The 20,571-nt window shown below is 44.1% G+C and overlaps 1 protein-coding gene across 1 annotated transcript in view; it reads right to left on the bottom strand.

Annotated features, from left to right (window-relative positions):
• Positions 1-20,571, bottom strand: part of AGBL1 (AGBL carboxypeptidase 1) — a 414,373-nt gene that overhangs the window by 319,316 nt on the left and 74,486 nt on the right. The window contains exons 8-14 of the mRNA XM_053364617.1: positions 14,902-15,061; positions 13,596-13,666; positions 12,875-12,991; positions 12,179-12,774; positions 11,235-11,318; positions 9,394-9,480; positions 6,451-6,599 (exon numbers count right to left, since the gene is read on the bottom strand). Of these exons, the coding sequence (XP_053220592.1) occupies positions 6,451-6,599; positions 9,394-9,480; positions 11,235-11,318; positions 12,179-12,774; positions 12,875-12,991; positions 13,596-13,666; positions 14,902-15,061 (1,264 nt within the window). The remainder of the gene's footprint in view (positions 1-6,450; positions 6,600-9,393; positions 9,481-11,234; positions 11,319-12,178; positions 12,775-12,874; positions 12,992-13,595; positions 13,667-14,901; positions 15,062-20,571) is intronic.

Consider the following 20,571-nt stretch of genomic DNA (forward strand, 5'->3'; position numbering starts at 1 on the left):
CTCCAGGGCAATAGATGGAACGTATCCAAACTACAGACACAAATCTCATTTAACAGTCACTCTTTGGTAAATGGGAGAGATGGGGGTGGGCAAGGCTGAGATCTCTAGAAGAGAATTCTCAGTGCTCTCACCATTACAATTCCTGGAATTCTTTGAAGGAGACCATGGGAATTAAACATTTTTTAAATGGGGGGGGGGCGTGCATTGTCATTGAGCAACATGGAGGCCTAACTCTGCATCCCTGCCTGGAATCAAAACTAGTCAAACGGCATAGAAAAACATTTTTGAAGAAATAATATTATAAATTTGAGGGGTATAACATCAAGACCATTGTGGAATGCAGCAAAATTGGCGGAAATGCAGGACGTGTCTGAAAGTCAGCCAAATGAATCAGCCCTGTCAGATTCCGACAGTGATCTTAACATGGCACTTAATGACAGTAAGGCCTGCAAGGGAGGGGAAATAGTGAAACAAAAACATAGCCAGAATCAGATGATTGTACATGCAGGTCTCGCTCTCCAAACACAATGCGTTCTCAGGAAATTGTTTATTAGGAAAACATTCACATAATGAGTTGACAATTTCTATTTATTCCTATGAGGAAATTTCTGGTATGTAGGGTATGTATTTTTGTGTTTTTATATTGTAAACCACCCTATGATCCTTGGATGAAGGACAATACAGAAAAAAATATATTATTATAATAATACTGTAATAATAACAGCAGCAGCAGCAACAATTCCTATTCTTATTCCAATGACTTCTCACAGGACTATCAATGAAACAATTTTAAAAGTGGCAAGAGCTTTTGGAATTCTTTAGTAGTATACACAATTGGAACAGAATTAGCAATAAAGTGATTAGTCAGCATAAGCTGAGAAGAGTACTGAGTTTTCCTCCTTTTTTGTCATTTGAAACAACTTAGTGCTTTTTTCTGGGGGTATTCAAGGGTACGCAGTACCTGAACTGTTTTTTCTAGAAGAAGAGTACTGGTTAAAAGTGTGGTACTTACTATAACAACTTCATGGTGAGTACCAGCACCCTTTTGTCTAGAAGAAAAGCACTGACAACTTTTATGCATAATCTGTGTGGATTTCTCAATCCCTTGGAAAGGTACTGAACTGTCTATGGATTCGTCTTGGCTGAAGGCATTTCAAAGTTCAAGAGCAGGCATAGGCAAACTTGGCCCTCCAGATGTTTTGGGACTACAACTTCCATCATCCCTGACCACTGGTCCTGTTAGCTAGGGATGATGGGAGTTGTAGTCCCAAAACATCTGGAGGGCCAAGTTTGCCTATGCCCGTTCAAGAGTTTTGACTCTTGTTAACCCATTTTTAAGGCTACGATTCAGGTTTGCAGGTGTTGGGCTAAAAACTTAACACCATATAATTCCCCCTTAATGCTCATTTTGGAACATGCAGACTTTAGGTGTGTGGATAAATATTGCCAATTGCATCCTGGGAATCCAAAGGAGTTTATAGAGTATGTGACCTTTTTAAGAATGGTAAGCCCCTTTCAGAGACAGAACTGCTCCAAATATTAGATGACATTCACCCAGCCTGGTTTCTAGTATTGCAAGTAAGATCATTTGCATGCCACCAACTAAGAATTAGAAAAGACGGATGTCCTTTGAGTTGAAAATTTAATTTTACAGGGTAGACCAGGTTCCAAAGGTATGATATATTATATTTACAAAGCTCTTTTTACTGAATGGACAGGTAGCTTTTTTTAGTCCTAAAAGTGTGTGGGAAACAAATCTAGGGAAAGAATTAACAGATGAAGCTTAGAATGATATAAGGGGCAAAACACCATTCAAATCTATGTCAGCTAAAATACAGGCCCCATTTAAGGTTGTCCACTGGATCCCTGTAAAACTTCACAGAGTCAACCCAAGCATCTCACAGAATTGTTGGTGAGGCTGTAGGAGGAATGGAGATTTCTTCCATCTTTGTCGGGAATGTCATTTTGTGATGTTTTGCAGAAAAAAATCAATTACATATCTTTCCTCCTGATCCAGCATGAGAATCATTTATTAATGAGTTAAACTTCTGATGGCTTTCAAATAATTCACTGAGAATTAGTAGCCTTGCTGTTTACTGCAGCAAGAATGGAAAGATCATGTCATTGGAAGATGACTGGAGTCCACTATGCAAGACAGAATATGGGGCATAGTGTTATCAGAGCAATTGGTCTTCACAATTGAGTGGTTACTGGCATTGCCCAAAAAGATTAATTTGACATAATACAGAGGCCCTTTATCTGATATGTCAACAAAGATGGACACTTGATGCAACCTCCATCAAGCCAGATATGAATGTGGTGGAGTTGTATTCAAAGGACTGATACAGCTTAAGGATATCAGTATGTAACTTTGGTCCACACCAAGGTGTACTTTGTGATAATTTCCCCATTGTACCTTTTGTTATTACAAGTACTGTGTCCTTGTACTTTGTCACGTGCGAAAAAATTCAATAGAAATGCATATATATTTTAAAATAAACCAATATAGTTCTATAATGTAGATAAGCTCTATAAAACAATGGGCACTGCAATACCAGAATGCCCCTTATCACTCAAGTTTCCAAGAACATTTTAAAAAAATCTCAGGCAGATTTTTTTAAAGGAATTTCAAACTGATATACTGTATAGTCCAGCTCTACTGACAAAATATTACAAGTGAGAGTTCTTTTGATGATTAAGAAAAGAGGGAGAGGTGAAGCAGTCAAGCATACAGATCTGTACACCAGAAACATGAAAGCTACTCTTATTTCCTTGCAGACCCAGTCCTTCTGGACCCAGGAGGATGGACTAGGAGTGAATAACCTTTTCAGCATTAAGCTTTACTGTGTATTTTGCCTTCATCGTCGCCTCCAACTTCCACTCATCTTGTCTACCCTTTTTGAAAACATAGACTGTAAGCAGTGGCGGAGCTTCATGCTCCGGCACCAGGGGGCAAAGAGCAGGCGTGGGCGTGGTTGGTGTTTGTCCCGGGGGCATGGCACGCTGCCCGCAGGAGACCCCTTTAAGCGCCAGAAGGTAAGCTATAAATAATTTAATAAATAAATAACAATAATACATTTTTTCAAATAGAGTCTTCAAAACACGCAGAAATGTGGCAGATTAGGTGTGTCAGGTTATCTTTTTGTAAGAGAAGCTCAAATTAGCTCCATGCAGGATTGGTGGTGGGCATCGTATAAATATCACTGATGACGTTAAGAGGCTGATTGCAGCAGATGCTGTTGACGGAAAGGACTGACCCACACACATAAACGCACACACATACAGTGGTACCTCGGTTTACATACGCTTCAGGTTACAGACTCCGCTAACCCAGAAATAGTACCTTGGGTTAAGAACTTTGCTTCAGGATGAGAACAGAAATCGTGCTCCGGTGGCAGCAGGAGGCCCCATTAGCTAAAGTGGTGCTTCAGGTTAAGAACAATTTCAGGTTAAGAATGGACCTCCAGAACGAATTAAGTACTTAACCCGGGGTACCACTGTATCTCAATGCATCACTAAAGCTTTGTGGCTTGCTGCTACACATCCATGAGCTCCTACCATCAAAAGGCCCTTTGCAGATTAAACACTAAACCAGGAAGATCTAGCTTCCTGTTCCTCCTCTGGCAGAGGCACAAGGAAGGGATCAGAAGTATCCACTTTCATTTGTTGCTTTGCCTGAAGTCGGAAATGCAGTTAGCATTGACCATGGTTTATCCAAACAATTTAGGATAAGGAACCACGGTTTTATCCTGGCCTGTTAGGACAAACCATAGTGAAAACAAAGCACATTTAACCAGTCCTGGTTAGTTGAACATGAAGGTGGATGCCCCCAATATCCTTGTGCCTGTGATGGAGGATGAAAGGGCAGAAAGGAATGCCCAAGCCTAAGGGCTTGTTCGTGTCACACTAAAGTATGGTTTAGTGCTAAATTCAACCTGCCCGTGGCATTTGATCTGGGGTAGCTCTTTTATGGGAGCAGTGTTTAGTGTTTAATGTTTAATGGGAGCGATGGGGTGAGCACCCGTTGCTCGGCCCCTGCTCCTGCCAACCTAGCAGTTCGAAAGCACGTCAAAGTGCAAGTAGATAAATAGGTACCGCTCCGGCAGGAAGGTAAACGGCATTTCCATGCGCTGCTCTGGTTCGCCAGAAGCGGCTTAGTCATGCTGGCCACATGACCCGGAAGCTGTACGCCGGCTCCCTTGGCCGATAAAGCGAGATGAGCGCCGCAACCCCAGAGTCGGCCACGACTGGACCTAATGGTTAGGTGTCCCTTTACCTAGCTGTTTTATACATGTACATCAATGCTTGAATCCTGTTCAAACATGGAGGGCTCTGTCCACTTGACCTGGAGCCCAATTCCCAAACATGTGTTTGGACCCTGCTGTGATTACACAGTTGTGCATTAAGTTGCTCCATCTACATGTTCAACTGGGTGTGTAGCGTGAGGCATGGAGAAGAGCATGTGTAGAAACTATGCTTTTTTCCTAGAAAAGTAGGTGCCGGTACTCACCATGAAGTTGCTACAGTAAATATCACACTTTTTAACAACAAAAAAGAGGTGCTGGTACTACACACCCCTGAGTACCCCCTGGAAAAAAGCACTGCTAGAAACTGACTGTTCCCATGGGTGGAATGTAGCCTATTGTACAAAGGAAAGAGGCATACACATTGCTGTAGGTCACATTCATATTGTACATTAAAAGCACATTTACAGTGCATGGGTTGCCCCCAATATTAATGGGAAGTTTGGTTTGTTAAGGGGGCTGGGAACTGTGGCTCCATGTGGGGGAAACTACAGTTCTGGTTATACTTTTTTTTTGGGGGGGGAATATGCTTTAAATGTATAGTGTGTGGATGTGTTCTGAAGTAATGGATGTGTCTCTTTTACCTGCTGACTTTGGGCCCTAGAAGTTCCCCATGAAATAATGCAACCCTCAGGCTGAAGAGGGTTCCACACCCCTTACCTTAAGTAATCATCCCATTACTGCCAACATACACTCCCACTTTTCCCTTCCTTGTTATCTACTTTTCAAAAGCAAGAATGGTGGGAACTGTGATGAGAGACAAAAGCAAGGGTTCCCCCCAAGCCTCAATCTCTCCCTCTCCTCCACCATTACCCAGCATTAGAAATGCTGGTATTGATGGATTCTAGGGTGGTAATTCCTCAAACAAACTACAAAACCCATAATCCCAAGCCATGCCACATCATCCTCTTACTCTAGGCCAGGCATAGGCAAACTCGGCCCTCCAGATGTTTTGGGACTACAACTCCCATCATCCCTGACCACTGGTCCTGTTAGCTAGGGATGGTGGGAGTTGCAGTCCCAAAGCATCTGGAGGGCCGACTTGGCCTATGCCTGCTCTAGGCCACGTTGAAGCTAACGAGAAGTTATGCAGCCCTCCTTTTGATGCTTACCCACCACTATTGATATCTCAATTGTAGCCTCCTCTGGGCAGGGATTTATCTGTTTTGCTGATGTTTCTTTGCAAAGCACCAAGCGTAAAGAGGACAATTCATAAATGATAAATAACCAATTATCCCTACGCTAGTCAAATAACATCCTCCATAACTCATCTGCCTGCATCTTTCATCTTCAGTTACAAATAGTTGTTTAGTTGCAAATCTCCACATTAGCAGATTTATGTTCTCACTTTCTTCCCCAGTGCTTTGCTGGTGAGAGAAGAGAGTGAGAGATCATTCTTCTGATAGGCTATGACATTGTCCACCTTGGCTGATTTCAAGGCAATGGCCAGTCACCCAAAAAGGAGCTGGGCAGCTCATTTGAAAAACAAATCATGTGGCCAAGAAGTGAAAGTCAAATGGAGCAAAAACTGGTATGGAACTGGTAAGAGGTGTGAAAATAATTTGGTATGCAAGAGGGTAAGTAAGGAAGAGAGAATCAAGCACTTTTGAAGACATCAAGGTTTACATAGTTTGGGCACTTGAGAGAGAAACCCACTGCCTTTTCTCTGATCAAGAGTTGGCCTTGTACATCAGGACTGGAGAACCTTTTTCAGCCTGGAGGCTGCATTCCTTTACAACTCTCCAAGAACCACATGCCAGTGGTGCGCATGGCCAGATACAAGAGTGGGTGGAGCCATGAGTGCAAATTTAAGTCATATCAAACCCTTGGTAGGAACAAGCTGCAACAAGCTTCAGGTCTCTCTGCTCCTCTTGGAATAGATTCTGACATTAATCTTAACTATGGCTTGTTTGAAACAAGCCAAACTCAAACCATGGGTTGTGAAGTTGGCTTGTTTCAATGGACAGTAGTTAAGATTAACCACAGTTTAGGGTTTCAGCTTCAGTCATGCGTCACTGTACCTGGAGAAAGAGGGTGACCTGGGGAGAGTTCCGAGGGCCAAATATATTTGGCCCCTGAGCGTAAGTTTCCCCACCCCTGGTGTACATGGATGTACCTTCCCCTCCATTGTCACAAGCACTCTTACCAAAATTAAACTGGCTGTTAGGCTTCTCACAGTTGATGATGTTGAAGCGATAGGGTGTAGCTGACTTCATGGCACTGACCTCAAAGTAGAACCACTGGTGGTGCTGGCAGCTGTTGACATCAGGGTTGAGGATCAAGTCGTACTCAAACCTGGATCACGAGCCACAAAAGTGCAGCATTAAGAACCAAACAGCCAAGTGATGCATTCAGCATTATGGGGCTCCAAGAACCAGAATGCATTAAGTGTTCACAAGCAAACCCAGCCAAGTCAATAGTTGAGGTATGCAATGTATCAAGGTGAGCCACTGAACTAGGACTGCAGTGAAGGAGGGGACCACCTTGGCTTGGAATCCTGGAAGATCTGCTCCACGCCTTGCTTGGGAGGGTGGGACTCTGAGTGCCTTGCTCTTTGCTGGACCCCAAGCTATGACTTGTGGATTTCTTTGGGAACCTAACAGGGAGGCAAGATCTGTGAAGTGCTAATGCTGTCAGCACCTCTGTCCTATGCTCAGGTTGTACATAAAACCTTATGTCCTGAAGACACCATAGTCTTCACTGATCTTCATTGCAAGGAAACTAAACGCTGGATAAGCTTAGGCATCTTTCTCATCATTTGGAGATTTGGCTGCCAGCAAGAATATTTTGTTTTTCTACTCCTATATTTTCTCCTGTGCTGCCAATTCTGGTGAACACACATAGCAGCAACAGTGTGCCAGTGAGCCGGTACACATTTTCATTTTCCCTGTCTTCTCAAAATATTGTTTGTTGATGGCGGCTTAATTGATGTAAACATAATAGGTCTTCTTCATTTCCTTTCATATGCTTTAAAGTTAATTTTACAGATGAATAATATGCATGCATACATGAGTAATGTCTCTCTCTTTTCTTTTTTTGGTAATGTATTTTCCTTTAAGCACAACTTACTTTTTAAAAAAATAATCTTTATTTGTAATGTCAGTTTGCCACATGGAATGTAGAGCTATGTGATCAGTGTTCACCCAAGCTAATAACTTAATTTTCAACAAGTGAAAATAAAACTCATGGCCTCCCCCCACCCCAGCTCCTTAACTACAGGCGTGGGTGCTAGTCTGCTTATTGCATGTGAAACAGAGAATTATATTATGGATATTCTTCATACCATATTTCTTTCACATTTCTCAGGGCAGTAGTAGCTGGTCCCAATTTGGATTGGTGCAATTGAAGGTAGGGAGGCCAACACTAGGTGGCGCCAAGTAAGGGCTCATCAACATTTATTCCCCGTTGTCCTGCAATTCCTTCCGTTCGGTCCATGACTTCTAGGCACAGGTCTGAGACATTGTTTTGTTTTGTCCCACAGCTTGCCCTGGGAAAACCCGCTGTTTACCACTGAATCAGAACGAACGTCAATTCACAGAAAACCCGGTTGGCATTTGCTCTGATTCAGCAGTATACAGCAGATTTTCCCAGGAAAAGCGGTGCGACAAAAGAAAAAACCTCCCTGACCTGGGCCTAGAAGTCACAAAGCAAATGGAAATGTGGAGGAGTCCTAATTGTAGTTCTGCTCCCATCTTCCTCGCTACAAGGGCAACGCTGAGAATAAGAAGGGGGAATCCTGGAGGATAAGACTGGCTTTAAAAAGAGAGTTGCACAAATTCATGGAGGATAAGGCTATTGGTGGCTACGAGCCATGATGGCTATGTTCTGCATTAACAGTCAGGGGCAATGGGCTTCCGAATACCATTTGCTAGAAACCACAGTGGTGGAGAGTGCTCTTGTGCTTGGGTGCTGCTTCACGGTTTCTACAGGCATCTGGAACAGGATGCTGGAATCGATGCACCTGACCCAGCAGCCTCTTCTTACGTTTTTAAGCTGGTAACCAGTAGGACCTCCTGGGCTGGTTATAAGAAGGCAGGCGAGTACAGTCTGGTTCAGGGCAGATTCAGATTGGTGGGGCAGTGCCCCATGCACTCAAATGGACCAACTTTCATTGGGACGTAGGTAGCCAATGTGGTGACTGTCAGTTTTTTCTAAACTACCACTCATATCATCCCTTCCCATTGTCCAAGTTAGCCAGGGCTGGTGAGTATTAGAACAACATATAAAGGGCTTGTTGTTGTTGTTGTTGCTGCTGCTGCTGCTGTTGCTGGCATCCATCTGTTTCGGGAGACAATGGAAAATGGCACCATTGGGGGCAAAGTCAAACCACCAGAGAGTTACAGTGCCTGCTGTGGCTGTAGAGACCAATACAGAGGAGACATGTTTTGTTGCAGCTAGGGCAGGTGAAGGCATCCAGTTGTGCTGCTGGAGATACTGTGTTGCATATCCCTATGCCAAACGCCTATCAGTTTCATAGTACAGTGGTACCTTGGTTTGCGAACTTAATCCTTTCTGGAAGTCCGTTCTTAAACCAAAGCATTCTTAAACTTCCCATAGCAGCAGGGGACTCAATTTACAAATGGAACACACTCAACAAGAAGTGAAACATGTTCTTATTCAAAGGCAAAGTTCATAAACCAAAACACCTACTTCCAGGTTTGCAGCATTCTTATTCCAAGTTGTTCATAAACTAAGTTGTTCTTAAACCAAGGTACCACTGTACTTAACTGTTGCAGCTTCAGCGTTGTCTATAGTAAGTTGCAATGGCTGTCCTGGATTTCAAACAAGGGACTCTCCCAGTCCCACCTGGAGATGAATTTGGGACCTTCCATTCGTAATGCAGGTGCTCTACTACTGAGCTATGGCCCTTCCTCAGATGGTGGTGGTAGCACCAGCCAGCAAGCTTGGTCCTCCTACCATACCTCCTACCTTCCAGCTCTACCTGGAGATGCTGAGAATTGAACCTGGGACCTTCTGCATGCAAAGCAGATGCTATACCATTGAGCTACAGCCCTTCCCCATGCAGAAGCATTGCAAGCACATACTGCTATTCCCCATTCTTGCTTGTGGGGTTATTTCAGCTACTTACTCTCGTATTTGGATAGCCTTGCGTAGGTTTCCAGATTCAAATTTGGAGAAGAACTTCAGGCATTCTGGAGCATCCGAGCTCAAGGAGCTGAAACAAGATTTTCAACAGGATTATGGAAAGGCTTGATGGCTGAGGAGCAGCAGCTGCTACTCCAGTTCCCTATTAGGGAAATTAAAGGAGGGCAGCTGGGAGCAACAGAAATGCAGCTAGCTGATCATTGTTTGGATCCCCTGTAGGTAGATTAGCTTTCCATCCTCTTGATTCTGTTTCAACACTGATGGAAGGAGGAGAGGCTCCACAAAACCACTGTAAAGCAAGTACATGATTGTCTGGGAAGTTTCAGCACTGATCACTCTCCAAACTTCACAAGAAGCTGGCCTGTACCAAATAAGACTATTTGACTACTTTAACTATCTTCACAGTCTCAAACAGGGCATATTCATATCAATGGCAGCTGCCCCCTGGAGAGGAATTTTACGCTTGGCTCTTGGCTGTATTTTACCCCTCTTTCAGTGATAAGATGACTTTGTCAGACACTGGTCTTTTTCTTTGTCACAACTTGGGTGGAAATGGTATTGGCAGGATACGCAAACAACCTGAGGTGGCACACGAGCTCCCAGCCATTGCTTGGGTGAGGTCGTGCCTAACATCACTCACCTCAGGTTGTCAGCGGGCCCCAGTCACATGGCCTGCACCACATTAGGCTCTCTTCATTGGTCAACTCTCAAGGACATACCTCAGCAAGTATTTTTCGAACAGGACATCGAAGTTCGAAATGGAAAACTAATCTGTGCCACAGTGCCATGCGAACCCCACTTATCTTGCTGTAATCCAGTGATGGCCAAACTTGGCCCTCCAGCTGTTTATTGGGACTACAATTCCCATCATCCCTGACCACTGGTCCTGTTAGCTAGGGGTGATGGGAGTTGTAGTCCAAAAACAGCTGGAGGGCCAAGTTTGGCCATCACTGCTGTAATCAATAAAGTTATGGCCTGTTTTCACTCCTACACATCTTTTGGGCCACCTGCACACCATACATTTAAAACACAATGATGCCACTTTAAATAGTCATGGCTTTCCCCCAATGAATTATGGGAGCTGTAGTTTGTTAAAGGTGCTGAGAGTTGTCAGGAGATCCCTATTCTTCTTTCAACTATACAGTTCCCAGGGAATTAACTGTAAATTCCTCTTTACAGGGAAGCCTGGAAATTGTTCTACCACTGAGCTATGGCTCTTCCCCTTGTAACCAGTGGTTTTACCTACTGATGAATCCTGCTCCCCTGGGAAGCCTGCCTGGCGCCCACTTTGCAATAGCAAACAAATACTTTTTATCCCTTTTAAGCGGCTTTAACTTTTTGTACTGGCTGTTAGTCCTTTCTACCCTGTGATCTATTGTTTTACATAGGGGCTGTATTTGTATTTTGCTGTTGCAAGCTGCTTCGGGAATACTGATTAGTACTGAAAGGCAAGATATACATTTCAGAAGTTTCATTTCGGAGAGCAGCTACATCACTGTGAAGCTCATTCCCATGGAGATATGCCAAAGCTCAAGTCTGATTATAGTACAGATATTTGTGTATCTGCTAACTTCTCAGGTTCTTTTCATTGGGCTGCTTTTTCAGCATATGGGGGTCATAGTTTGTGGGGGAATGTATGTCAGTCCTGACCTCCTTTCACATTCCATCTGACTTCCATTAGACATTTCATTCTACATTGGATGTCTTATGCCTAAAAGCATTAGTAGAAAAGAGTCTGGAAATTAAAATAAATGCAATAGTTAGTTGCTTGCCCTTGCTCTAATTCCCAATGACATCACCCTGAACTAGAAGACAGAAACTTACCTGGAGCTATCCAAGTCAAAGACAACTCGATTGATTATATCAGCTGGCTGGATGACACGACGGATGTCATCAAATATTTTGGCCCTGTGATGAGAAGAACAAGGCCTAAACCGCTGAGGAAATAATGCACACAGAAGGAAATCTCTCCCCATTTTTTAAAAAGTCATTGTCTCGCTGCAGCTTCCACCCTCAATTCTTTAAAACAAGCAGAACTTCCACTAAAACATGTAAGTGATCCAGTTCAGCACTTCAGCCAGCCAGCCAGCCAGCCAGCCATGTCCTCTTCCAGGAAACTCCATTACATTTCTTCTCCACCCCAGATTTCCATTCCTCCTCATCCCTTCAACAGACACTCAGCATTATCGGGCTACTGAGCATGCTCGGTTGTAATTGGAGAGACAGGTGGCCCCTTATAGTATGGTTTTCTAAACAGGTTTTGTTGTTGCTCTTCAGCTAATATTGAGGTCAGTGGAGGCTGGTCGATTAGGGCACTGCCCCACCAACCTTAGCCTGCCCTTGGCCAGCCATCACCTCCCTGCCTTCTTACTTAGAGCCAGTCCAGTGGGATGGGCAGCTTCCTTTTCCTTAATCTCAACGTTGCCCTTGAAGAACTCAGCAGGAAAGAGGATGGCAGCAAAACTAGAGGAAGTTGTCTCAGCCAATCATTGGCTCTGGCTCCACCTAATGATTGAGTTCCCTGCATTCTGCCCCATCAGCATCAATGGGCACCAGCCACCAATGCTTAAGGTACCCCAAGGCACGCTGATAGGAGCCTCTTGTTTCTCCATGGTCACATTTTGACCATGTAACTGTTGGCACTCATTCCCCAAGTTGGCTGTTAGAGGGAGTGATACCTGACATTGCTCCATCTTATCACACATGTGCTTGTCTGTGTGCATGTCTTTTTACTGCCCTATATTTATAACAGAAAGGGGGAGACTTACTTTTGGATGCCATATCTCCTCTGCTGAACAGACTGGCTATAAGGACATGGTTGGTGACCCCAGAAATCTGGGAATGCCAACACTCTGTAGTCTGGAATGGACTGTGTGGAGCCAGCCCTTGCCATGTAGAAGCGGGGGTTGTGAAAAGGGATATTCCCCGGATGTCTCTCCAAAAGCTTTCTCACAACCTCAGAAGCCTCCACTGTCTTTTGGCAACTGGGCCTGCAGGAGTTCATATGCTGAGGCTGAGAAGTTGTTCTGTTCCTCAATATGTCCTTGGGAAGAGTGTGCAGAGTGGTTGCACAGCCTTTGTCTGGGATGTCACCATCTCTCAAGAAACCCTCCAAAGGCTTTGACTCATCACAAGCCACTTTCTCAAGTTCTTGAGACCGATTCTCTTTTTTCACCCAGCTCTGTACTGGAACTCCAGAAGCCCTTTGGGGCAGTTTTCCATCTTCAGTGATTTGGTCCTTTTCTCTGCATTCGGGCTGGTGCTTTGAGGGAGCAGCGTTTGGAATGACATGGAGGCAGGAGCCCGTCAGGATCCCAGGAACATCCTCAGAGTTTAGCTCATCTTCAGACTCTGATTCCAACTCCTTTACAAGATGAAAAAAAAAAGATAAAAGGCACTGACATGGCCTCTACCATACAGCAGCCTCTCAGATTTATTCAAAGATTGTAAACCCATCATCTCACCAGAAAGTTGCAGCAAAGTTCTGGACACATGGCCTCATATTGTTTGAGTTCTGATTCAGGCCGGTCAAGCTCTGGTTTTGACATGAGCTTCTCAACATCTGTCTCTAAGTCATCATCCTGCAGAATAAGAGCCAGAAAGGTAATTGCAAAAGGCACCATCTATTTGCACCAGGGTTAGGGAACCTGTGGCTCTCCAAATTATCTTGGATTTTAGCTCCCATTATCCCAGGACATTCTCTCTCTCCCTCCCTCCCTCCCTCCCTCCCACTCCACCCATCTCCGTGGTGGTGCCTCATGTCAGGAATGGTTAATTCTTGGTTGAAGGATTGCTTGGACTCCCTAAACAATTCTCTCTCTCTCTCTCTCTCTCTCACACACACACACACACACACGAACCTCTCCATTTTTGTCAATAGGGAGATGGGTTTCAAGGCAATGTACTTGATGTTCCCCACCTTCACAACAACCTTGTATATGGGTTAAGCAGGGATGGATAGGAGCTGGCCCAAAGTCATCTGGTGAGCTTTATTTGTGGCTGGGTGGGAATTTGAACTCTGGTCTCCCATGTCCTAGTTGAACATTCCAACCACAACACTGGCTGTGCCTGTTAAAGTTTCCTCTTCCCACATCTATTAAAGATGTAGGAGTCCTGGCCTTTTTTGTTTTTTATTATTCGACGCATGGACGGTTGGCCTTAAACAGTGTCCAAAAGAATACATACTTCCTCCTTATTCTCCACATCCTCATTCTCTATGTCCTTCTCGATTTCTTCAACATCATATTCACAATCATCTGCAAGAAGATAAAAGAGAGTATGAGTCATTGACGAGACTAAGAGTCCTACTGATGACCAAACTACCCAAGAGGTTGAGCTCTTTCACATCCAAGGATAAACAGCAGGAAGAATTTCACAGCACATCAACGCCTCAGCTGTTTCCTAACATGTAGGAGTTATCTTTTTTTAAATGACCCTTTTAAGCAGGAGAGGGGAACCTGTAGCCCTCCAGATAGCTAGCTTTAAAAGAGAATTAGACTAATTCCTGGATGATGTGTCCATCAATGGTGACTAACTATGATGGTTTATGTTCCGCCTCCGTAGTTGGAAGCAGTAATGCTTCTGAAAACTGGTTGCTAGAAACCACAGGAAGGAAGAATACTCCTGTGCTTGAGTCTTGCTGGAGGGTTTCCCACTGATACAACTGGCCAACCACTGTGAGAACAGGATGCTTGACTAGATGGTCCATTGGCCATGTTCCTGGACCTCAGCTCCTATCACCTCTGGTCACTGGCCTTGCTGGCTGGGGCTGATTGTAACTGGAGTCCAACAACATCTGGTGGGCTGCAGGGGTCATAGGAAGCTTATTTATATGGACCATTGGTCCATCTAGCTCAGTACTGACTGCACTGATTGGCAGCAGCTTTCCAAGACTTTTAGGAAGGAGTTTTCCCCAACCCTACCTGGAGATGCCAGAGATTGAACCTGGGACCTTCTGAAAGTGAAGGAGATGCTCTACCACTAAATGACAGCAATTCCCCAAAATGAAGCTCCTCCTCATTTTAGTAAGGCTTGCACAACAGAACATCTGGCAGATTTTGCTTTAGCTCGCTCCTTCTCTCTTTTTCATCCTACCCTTGCCAGCATCTCCTCCTTTTCCACTGTTACTCAACCCTAGCACATATGATGATAACTTCAGTTCAGTGGCAGCTGGGGCCCCTTGGGACCGATGGAGCAGAGAGCAAGGAGCCCAGCAGTAGGTGGAGCCAGAGCCAATGACATGCAGAACCAAGCCATTCTAGTTTTGTCCCCACCCTCCTTCCTGCTACGTTCTACAAGGGCAACACTCAGACTGTTGGGGAGGAAACTGACAGGCAGTGGCACCCCCTGGGCTGGTTGTAAGTTTTAAAAGGGCAGGCCAGTAGGAACTGACTGGGAACCAACAGAGGTTAGTAGAGCAGTCCCCCATTCATTCAGTCTTGATTCATTCCTTTCCCCTTCCCACTTAACACATTGAAGTAATTTACAGTACCTTCAGACTTTGGATGTGAAGGTCCAGTTGCCCCAGGGATGGGAAAGGAATAGGAGCTGCTGAGAGTAGCTGAAGGAAGTGGCGTCTTGGGGTAGGTTTTCCTCAGGATCTGAATCACCGTATTGACTATTGGATCCAGACTCTTGCTGCCCAAGTAGTCCTAGATACCAATGAAGAAACTTAGACAGTTCTTTCCCTGATGCAATTATTCCTCAAGACAGGGATGAGGGCTCTCAAGCCAATGAATCAAATACCTTCAGACCTTTACAACTGAGCTTCAGAACTCCTCTGAGGTTACACGCCTTTCTAGTTTACACCCCTTATCCCCATGCAACATCCCTCAATGGCCGTGCTTTGTGTCCTCCTTTGGTGCTTTTGCCTGACTGGAATGTTTCCTTCAACTGTGATTATGCCTCTTGCTGGTCTGGAATGAGGGTGGGAAGCTCAGACTTTTGCCGTGTAGAGGTAAGAGTCACACTTTTTGCTCCCCCCACTTCTGCTTCTGCCCCCTCCCACCACTAGCATGCAACCCCACCCCTGGAAGGATGCCGATGAGCAAGTGCCGCCCTCAGGCTGAAAAGAACTCCTCATTCCCTGCTCAAGATTTTTATCCACAAGGATCTCAGCTACTCCTGGAGATTTTGCTGCACTATCCTAACAATGTTTATTCAAAAGGATAAGAAATGACAAAGACAGCTCTCTGTGGAAACATATGAGTGGCAGGCGCAGCCCTGACTTCCTGTGTAGGGTTGTTCAAGAATTATGATGGAAATGGAAATGGGAACAGGAATTGCCAATTGTAGCTAATTTATCGCGTGCCCAGAACAGAAATCAATCCAGCGAATACAATTGGTATTTGCTCTTGTTGATGCTGCTCTCAGTCCAGAAATAATACTTAATTTATTAAGTTTCTTCCCCATTTGCATTGTGTTTCCTTTGTGTTGGAATGAATAGGGTGGAATAACATAAAATAGCAAGGTAATTTACAAAATTAATTATGCAATTTATGAAGAACTTCCTGACAGTAAGAGCTGTTCGACAGTGGAATTTGCTGCCAAGGAGTGTGGTGGAGTCTCCTTCTTTGGAGGTCTTTAAGCAGAGGCTTGACAACCATATGTCAGGAGTGCTCTGATGGTGTTTCCTGCTTGGCAGGGGGTTGGACTCGATGGCCCTTGTGGTCTCTTCCAACTCTATGATTCTATGATTCTATGTAATTTCCCCCACATTGGACAGTGAGATGAATAATGTAATTTTTGACAGAAGACAAACTGCAGCAGCATGCAGACAGTGCTCCATGCAACTAATACAAGCCAAAACAGAAGGCCTTTTTACATTCTTATTCCTGACCTGAACACTGATTCATGCACTGCTGCCAAATCTGGTGGGGAGGCAGGTGCTCCCATGAACCTATGAAACATCCTTCTGGATCAGGCAAAGGGCTGGTTTAATCCAGCATCCAATTCTCATAGTGGCCCTTTTCTGCACTTTTTCCAGATCTACAATTTCCTTTTGCAGGGGGTGGAGGTGGCAGCCAGAACAGTGCAATGTGTTCCAAATATGCTCACACTCTGGATGTGCATCAAGTCATTACACTTAACACAGGTGGAAGCTGTCTCAACACATGTGCAAGGGTTTGCATGAAAGAGTGTACACTTGTCGATTTGCACAGCTTCACCATTTAATAGACATGTACACAGAATATACACTGAGTATGCAGATTGTACACTCGTTGCATGTAACATGTGAACACGCTTACTGACAAAATATCACCATCCGTAAACATCAGATACAGGGTTGGAGTCTACAGGAGGGTTTTTTGATTGTTAGATAGATTTTTTTTATTCCATTTCCATTAGTAAAAACTGGCTCTGTTGTCGTTGAAACTGCATTGCTGTCATTATTATTGACACCTGGATTGGTCAACTTGCTAAATTCAGTGATTACCTCTTTTAACTTCTAAAGCTGTTCAAATCCAGTAGACTGGTCATTAGCTGGCTTTGATCCCTAGAAACTGCATCTGGCTTTTCTTTTCAAAATAAATTTTATGTTATTAGTAAACAAAAATAAAATAAGGGTAAAGAGCATAAACAAATACTGTTACAGCAGGTTTAAAGCAGCATAAGGTTGCACATTATCATTGAACTTGTTCCAAAACACTGCCTAAAATACCAATTTTTCCATAAACCTTATAAACTGCTGCTAATATTATAATATCTAAAAAAAAATGTGTGGGGAACATATCTCTGACTGTATCTGAATGGATTAAGAAAATTTGGCCCATAGTAGCTATGATTCAGCTAATTTATTATAAAAGAATTCCAACTGCAACTGGCTTTTCATGTATTACCTAAGACTATTTTTCATAGAATCTGCCATATTTGGTTCTGTGGATGTTTTTCTCTGAACTCAGCTGGAGAGGAGATTCTCTTACACAAATGAGTCAGCACAAGTTGCTTCTGCCCTCTGGGATGGAGGCAGAGCAAGTCCTCAGCATCAGGTAATGCAGTCAGGATGCAAGGATGTCTCTGATTCCACCCGATTATTCTCTTATTGGATTTGCCCTGCACCCCATGATTCCTGAGTGCTAGGTGAATGTTGAGAATTAATTCTGGAATTGGAACATGGACAGTCTGCATCTAGACATTACAGATGCACTTGTCTTCTTCTTCTTTGGCGATCACTCGTAGCCAAGTAAGATTGTCTTCCATAAACACGGTTTTAAAAGTGAGTCCGTAAGTGACTGTGGAAGCCAATTCTGGATCCACATGTCCTTCCACAGTGGGGACATAGGTTTCCGTGCGGGAGTTGATCATGGTGAGGGTTTGCCAAGCATGTCTTCCTCTTAGTGCATTTCTCCCTTTCGTCACACTGACCAACACACAGTCTTTGCAGTAAGTCTCTATTCTGATGGCTTGGGTAGTCACGATGACCGGTAGATTCTTATCTGCTGCAGCCTTCATCCACCTTCACAACCGTTGTAACTTACTGCTTGTTATCTTCCGCCTGTTCTGCTGTTGAGGACTTTTGGGATCATGCTTTGTCTAGCTCCTCCCCATTGACTTTACCACCTTGGGTGACCCTGCTGGGAGCACGAGACTCCCGACAGCTTCGCTCACAAGGGTCATAGGAACATGCAAGCCCACTCAGCACAAGGTGATGATCCAGCGAGTGAGAGATACACTTGTGCCCATTGACAAAACACATGCACAATATATGTACAATTGTCTTGAATAAGTTTTTCAAGCACCACATCTCAATGGTAGAGTATCTGCTTTGTGTGCAGCAGGCTCCAGGTTCAATTCCCAGTACCTCCAGGTAGGGCTGGAAGAGACTCCCTGACTGACCGGTGCAAGTTAGTGTACTGAGTTAGATGGACCAATGGTCTGAACTCAGTATAAGGGCAGAGTCCTATGTCCTATGGCCATCCAATTGCTATTGAATTGTGCCATTGCATAGGCAGCTTCCTGTGTCCCTTCAGTGTTTTGCTGAAGTGCACATCCGCTCCTGCACATTGATATAAGCATCACAGACCAAAAAGAATCTTGATGCAACCAGACCCCCAAGCACCCTGGTTTTTAGTTTTGGCAGTGTTTTGTCAATGTTTGCAGATGCATGAGTAACAAAGAGCGAAGGGAGATGTGAAAGAGCTGAAAGCTGCCTGTAAAATGCTCTGAACAAAATCCAGAAATTGAAAGGGGGAGAAATCCAGTGGAACTGGCAACTAATTGTTGCAGCATGGAATGGTGCTGTTCAGGATTTCAGCGACTCCATTCCATTGCCTACTCCACATTTTCCATTTTGTCCGCAACAGGTTGTTGGCATTCCATGTCTACTGAGGCCGTTCAGTCCTCATCCAGCTGTTTTGAAGGAGGTGTATGGTTTATTAGAGGAGGAGGGCTGCCCTAATCCCCCTAACACTTCCCTCTTGTGTGTGTGGTTGGTGCCTATTTGGCAACATTAAATAATAATAATAAAAATGAAACTCTTAGCTTGAACCTCAGAAGTAGAGGGACTGAGAGAACAATGGAGATTCCCCAGCGTGTTGGCTTCATTTCAGGAACAAGACTGGTTAATTCACAAACCGCAAAAGGCTGGGAGGAAATTCACAAGAAGAGAACCTTGGACGAATCCTTACTGCTTTGGTTGTCAGCTAAGCACAAGCCTCTGCAATTTTCTCCTTACAAATTAAAAAACAAAAAACACCAACCTTTCCCTGCCTGCTAAATGACCGCTGTCTTGGTGGCGAGGGCAGAATTCTTAACCATTTCAGATGTGTAGTGTTCCATAATCTTGGAGGCATTGCTGTACAGCTCACATACCCAAAAGATAAAAGAAAAACCCGCCTCCAGAGAGGAAGAAGCAGAATGGCAACGCGATCATATATCTTTGCTGCTAAGCTGCATGATGCCCATCTACATAAGAATGTGATTGGTTTTTTATCCCTGATGATTTGAGGGAAAGCCTTCCAATTCCCCCATAACAGAAGCAAAGCACAAAGTTCAGTATTGCTGTGCAGAATAGGTGCGTGTGTTTATTAAGACACGCAGCCTGCAACAAAATGTTGCAGTGTGTGCTCACCATCCTAGCAGGAATTGCCCCATACTCCAAGATACTATCAGTTCTTAAGAGCTTTAGGGAGGGCTGTGGCTCAATGGTAGAGCATCTGCTTCGCATACAGAAAAAGGTATCGGGTTCAACCCCCAGCATCTCAAAGAATGGCTGGGAAAGACTCTCCATCTGAAACCCTGGAAAGTCACTGCCAGTCAGTGCAGACAATACTAAGTGAAATGGATCGTTGGTCTGATCCACTGTAAGGCAGCTTTCTATTATTATGTATGTTTCCATTGTTGTAGATCTAGAGTTAGCAAATGTTAGAAATTAGTAAAATGGTAGAATTTGGATAATATTTGGAGTATTGATGGGAAGATTCTGGGCCAGTGGGAAAAATAAAGGCAAAGTTTCATTTCCAGGTCAGGGTCTCACCTAGGATAGAGACCGTTGTTTATTATTATTAATTAATTAATTAATTAATTAATTAATTAATAATATACTGCCCTATACCTGGAGGTCTCAGGGCAGTTCACAGAACAAAATCAAAATATAAAACCACATAATCAACAACAACCCAATAACGCCCCCCCCAAAAAAGAACCTAAACGCACTACCAGTTTCTGGTGCCCAAAAACCAGTTCACTCCTTTTGTTCCACCCTGCCAGTCTTGGGAAAAAACTAAGCACAAAGCTTGACTCAGTACAGTCAGACCTTGGTTTTGAACGTAATCCATTCTGGAAGACAGTTCAACTTCCAAAACATTTGACAACTGAGGCGTGACTTCCAGTTGGTTGCAAGAGCTTCCTGCACTCAAGCGGAAGCTGCATCAGATGTTCAGGTTCCGAAAAACATTTGAAAACCAGAGCATTTACTTCCAGGATTTCGTCATTCGGAAGCTGAAACATTCGAAAACTCTAGCTCTTTGGGGGGGGGCAGTTAGAGATCGCTCAGGGTCCAAAGCTTGACCAGAATCAGCCATAAACACCCCCGCAATTGACCTGTTGGGCATGCCTGTTCTACAACATCAGCGGTTGGGGGGGTATTTTAGCCTGTGGGCCACATTTCTCTCAAGGCAACCTCCTGAGGATCACATGTTAGTGTTGGGTGGAGCCAGAATCA

This window comes from Podarcis raffonei, chromosome 14 (assembly GCF_027172205.1).
Source record: "Podarcis raffonei isolate rPodRaf1 chromosome 14, rPodRaf1.pri, whole genome shotgun sequence".
Lineage (NCBI taxonomy): Eukaryota > Metazoa > Chordata > Lepidosauria > Squamata > Lacertidae > Podarcis > Podarcis raffonei.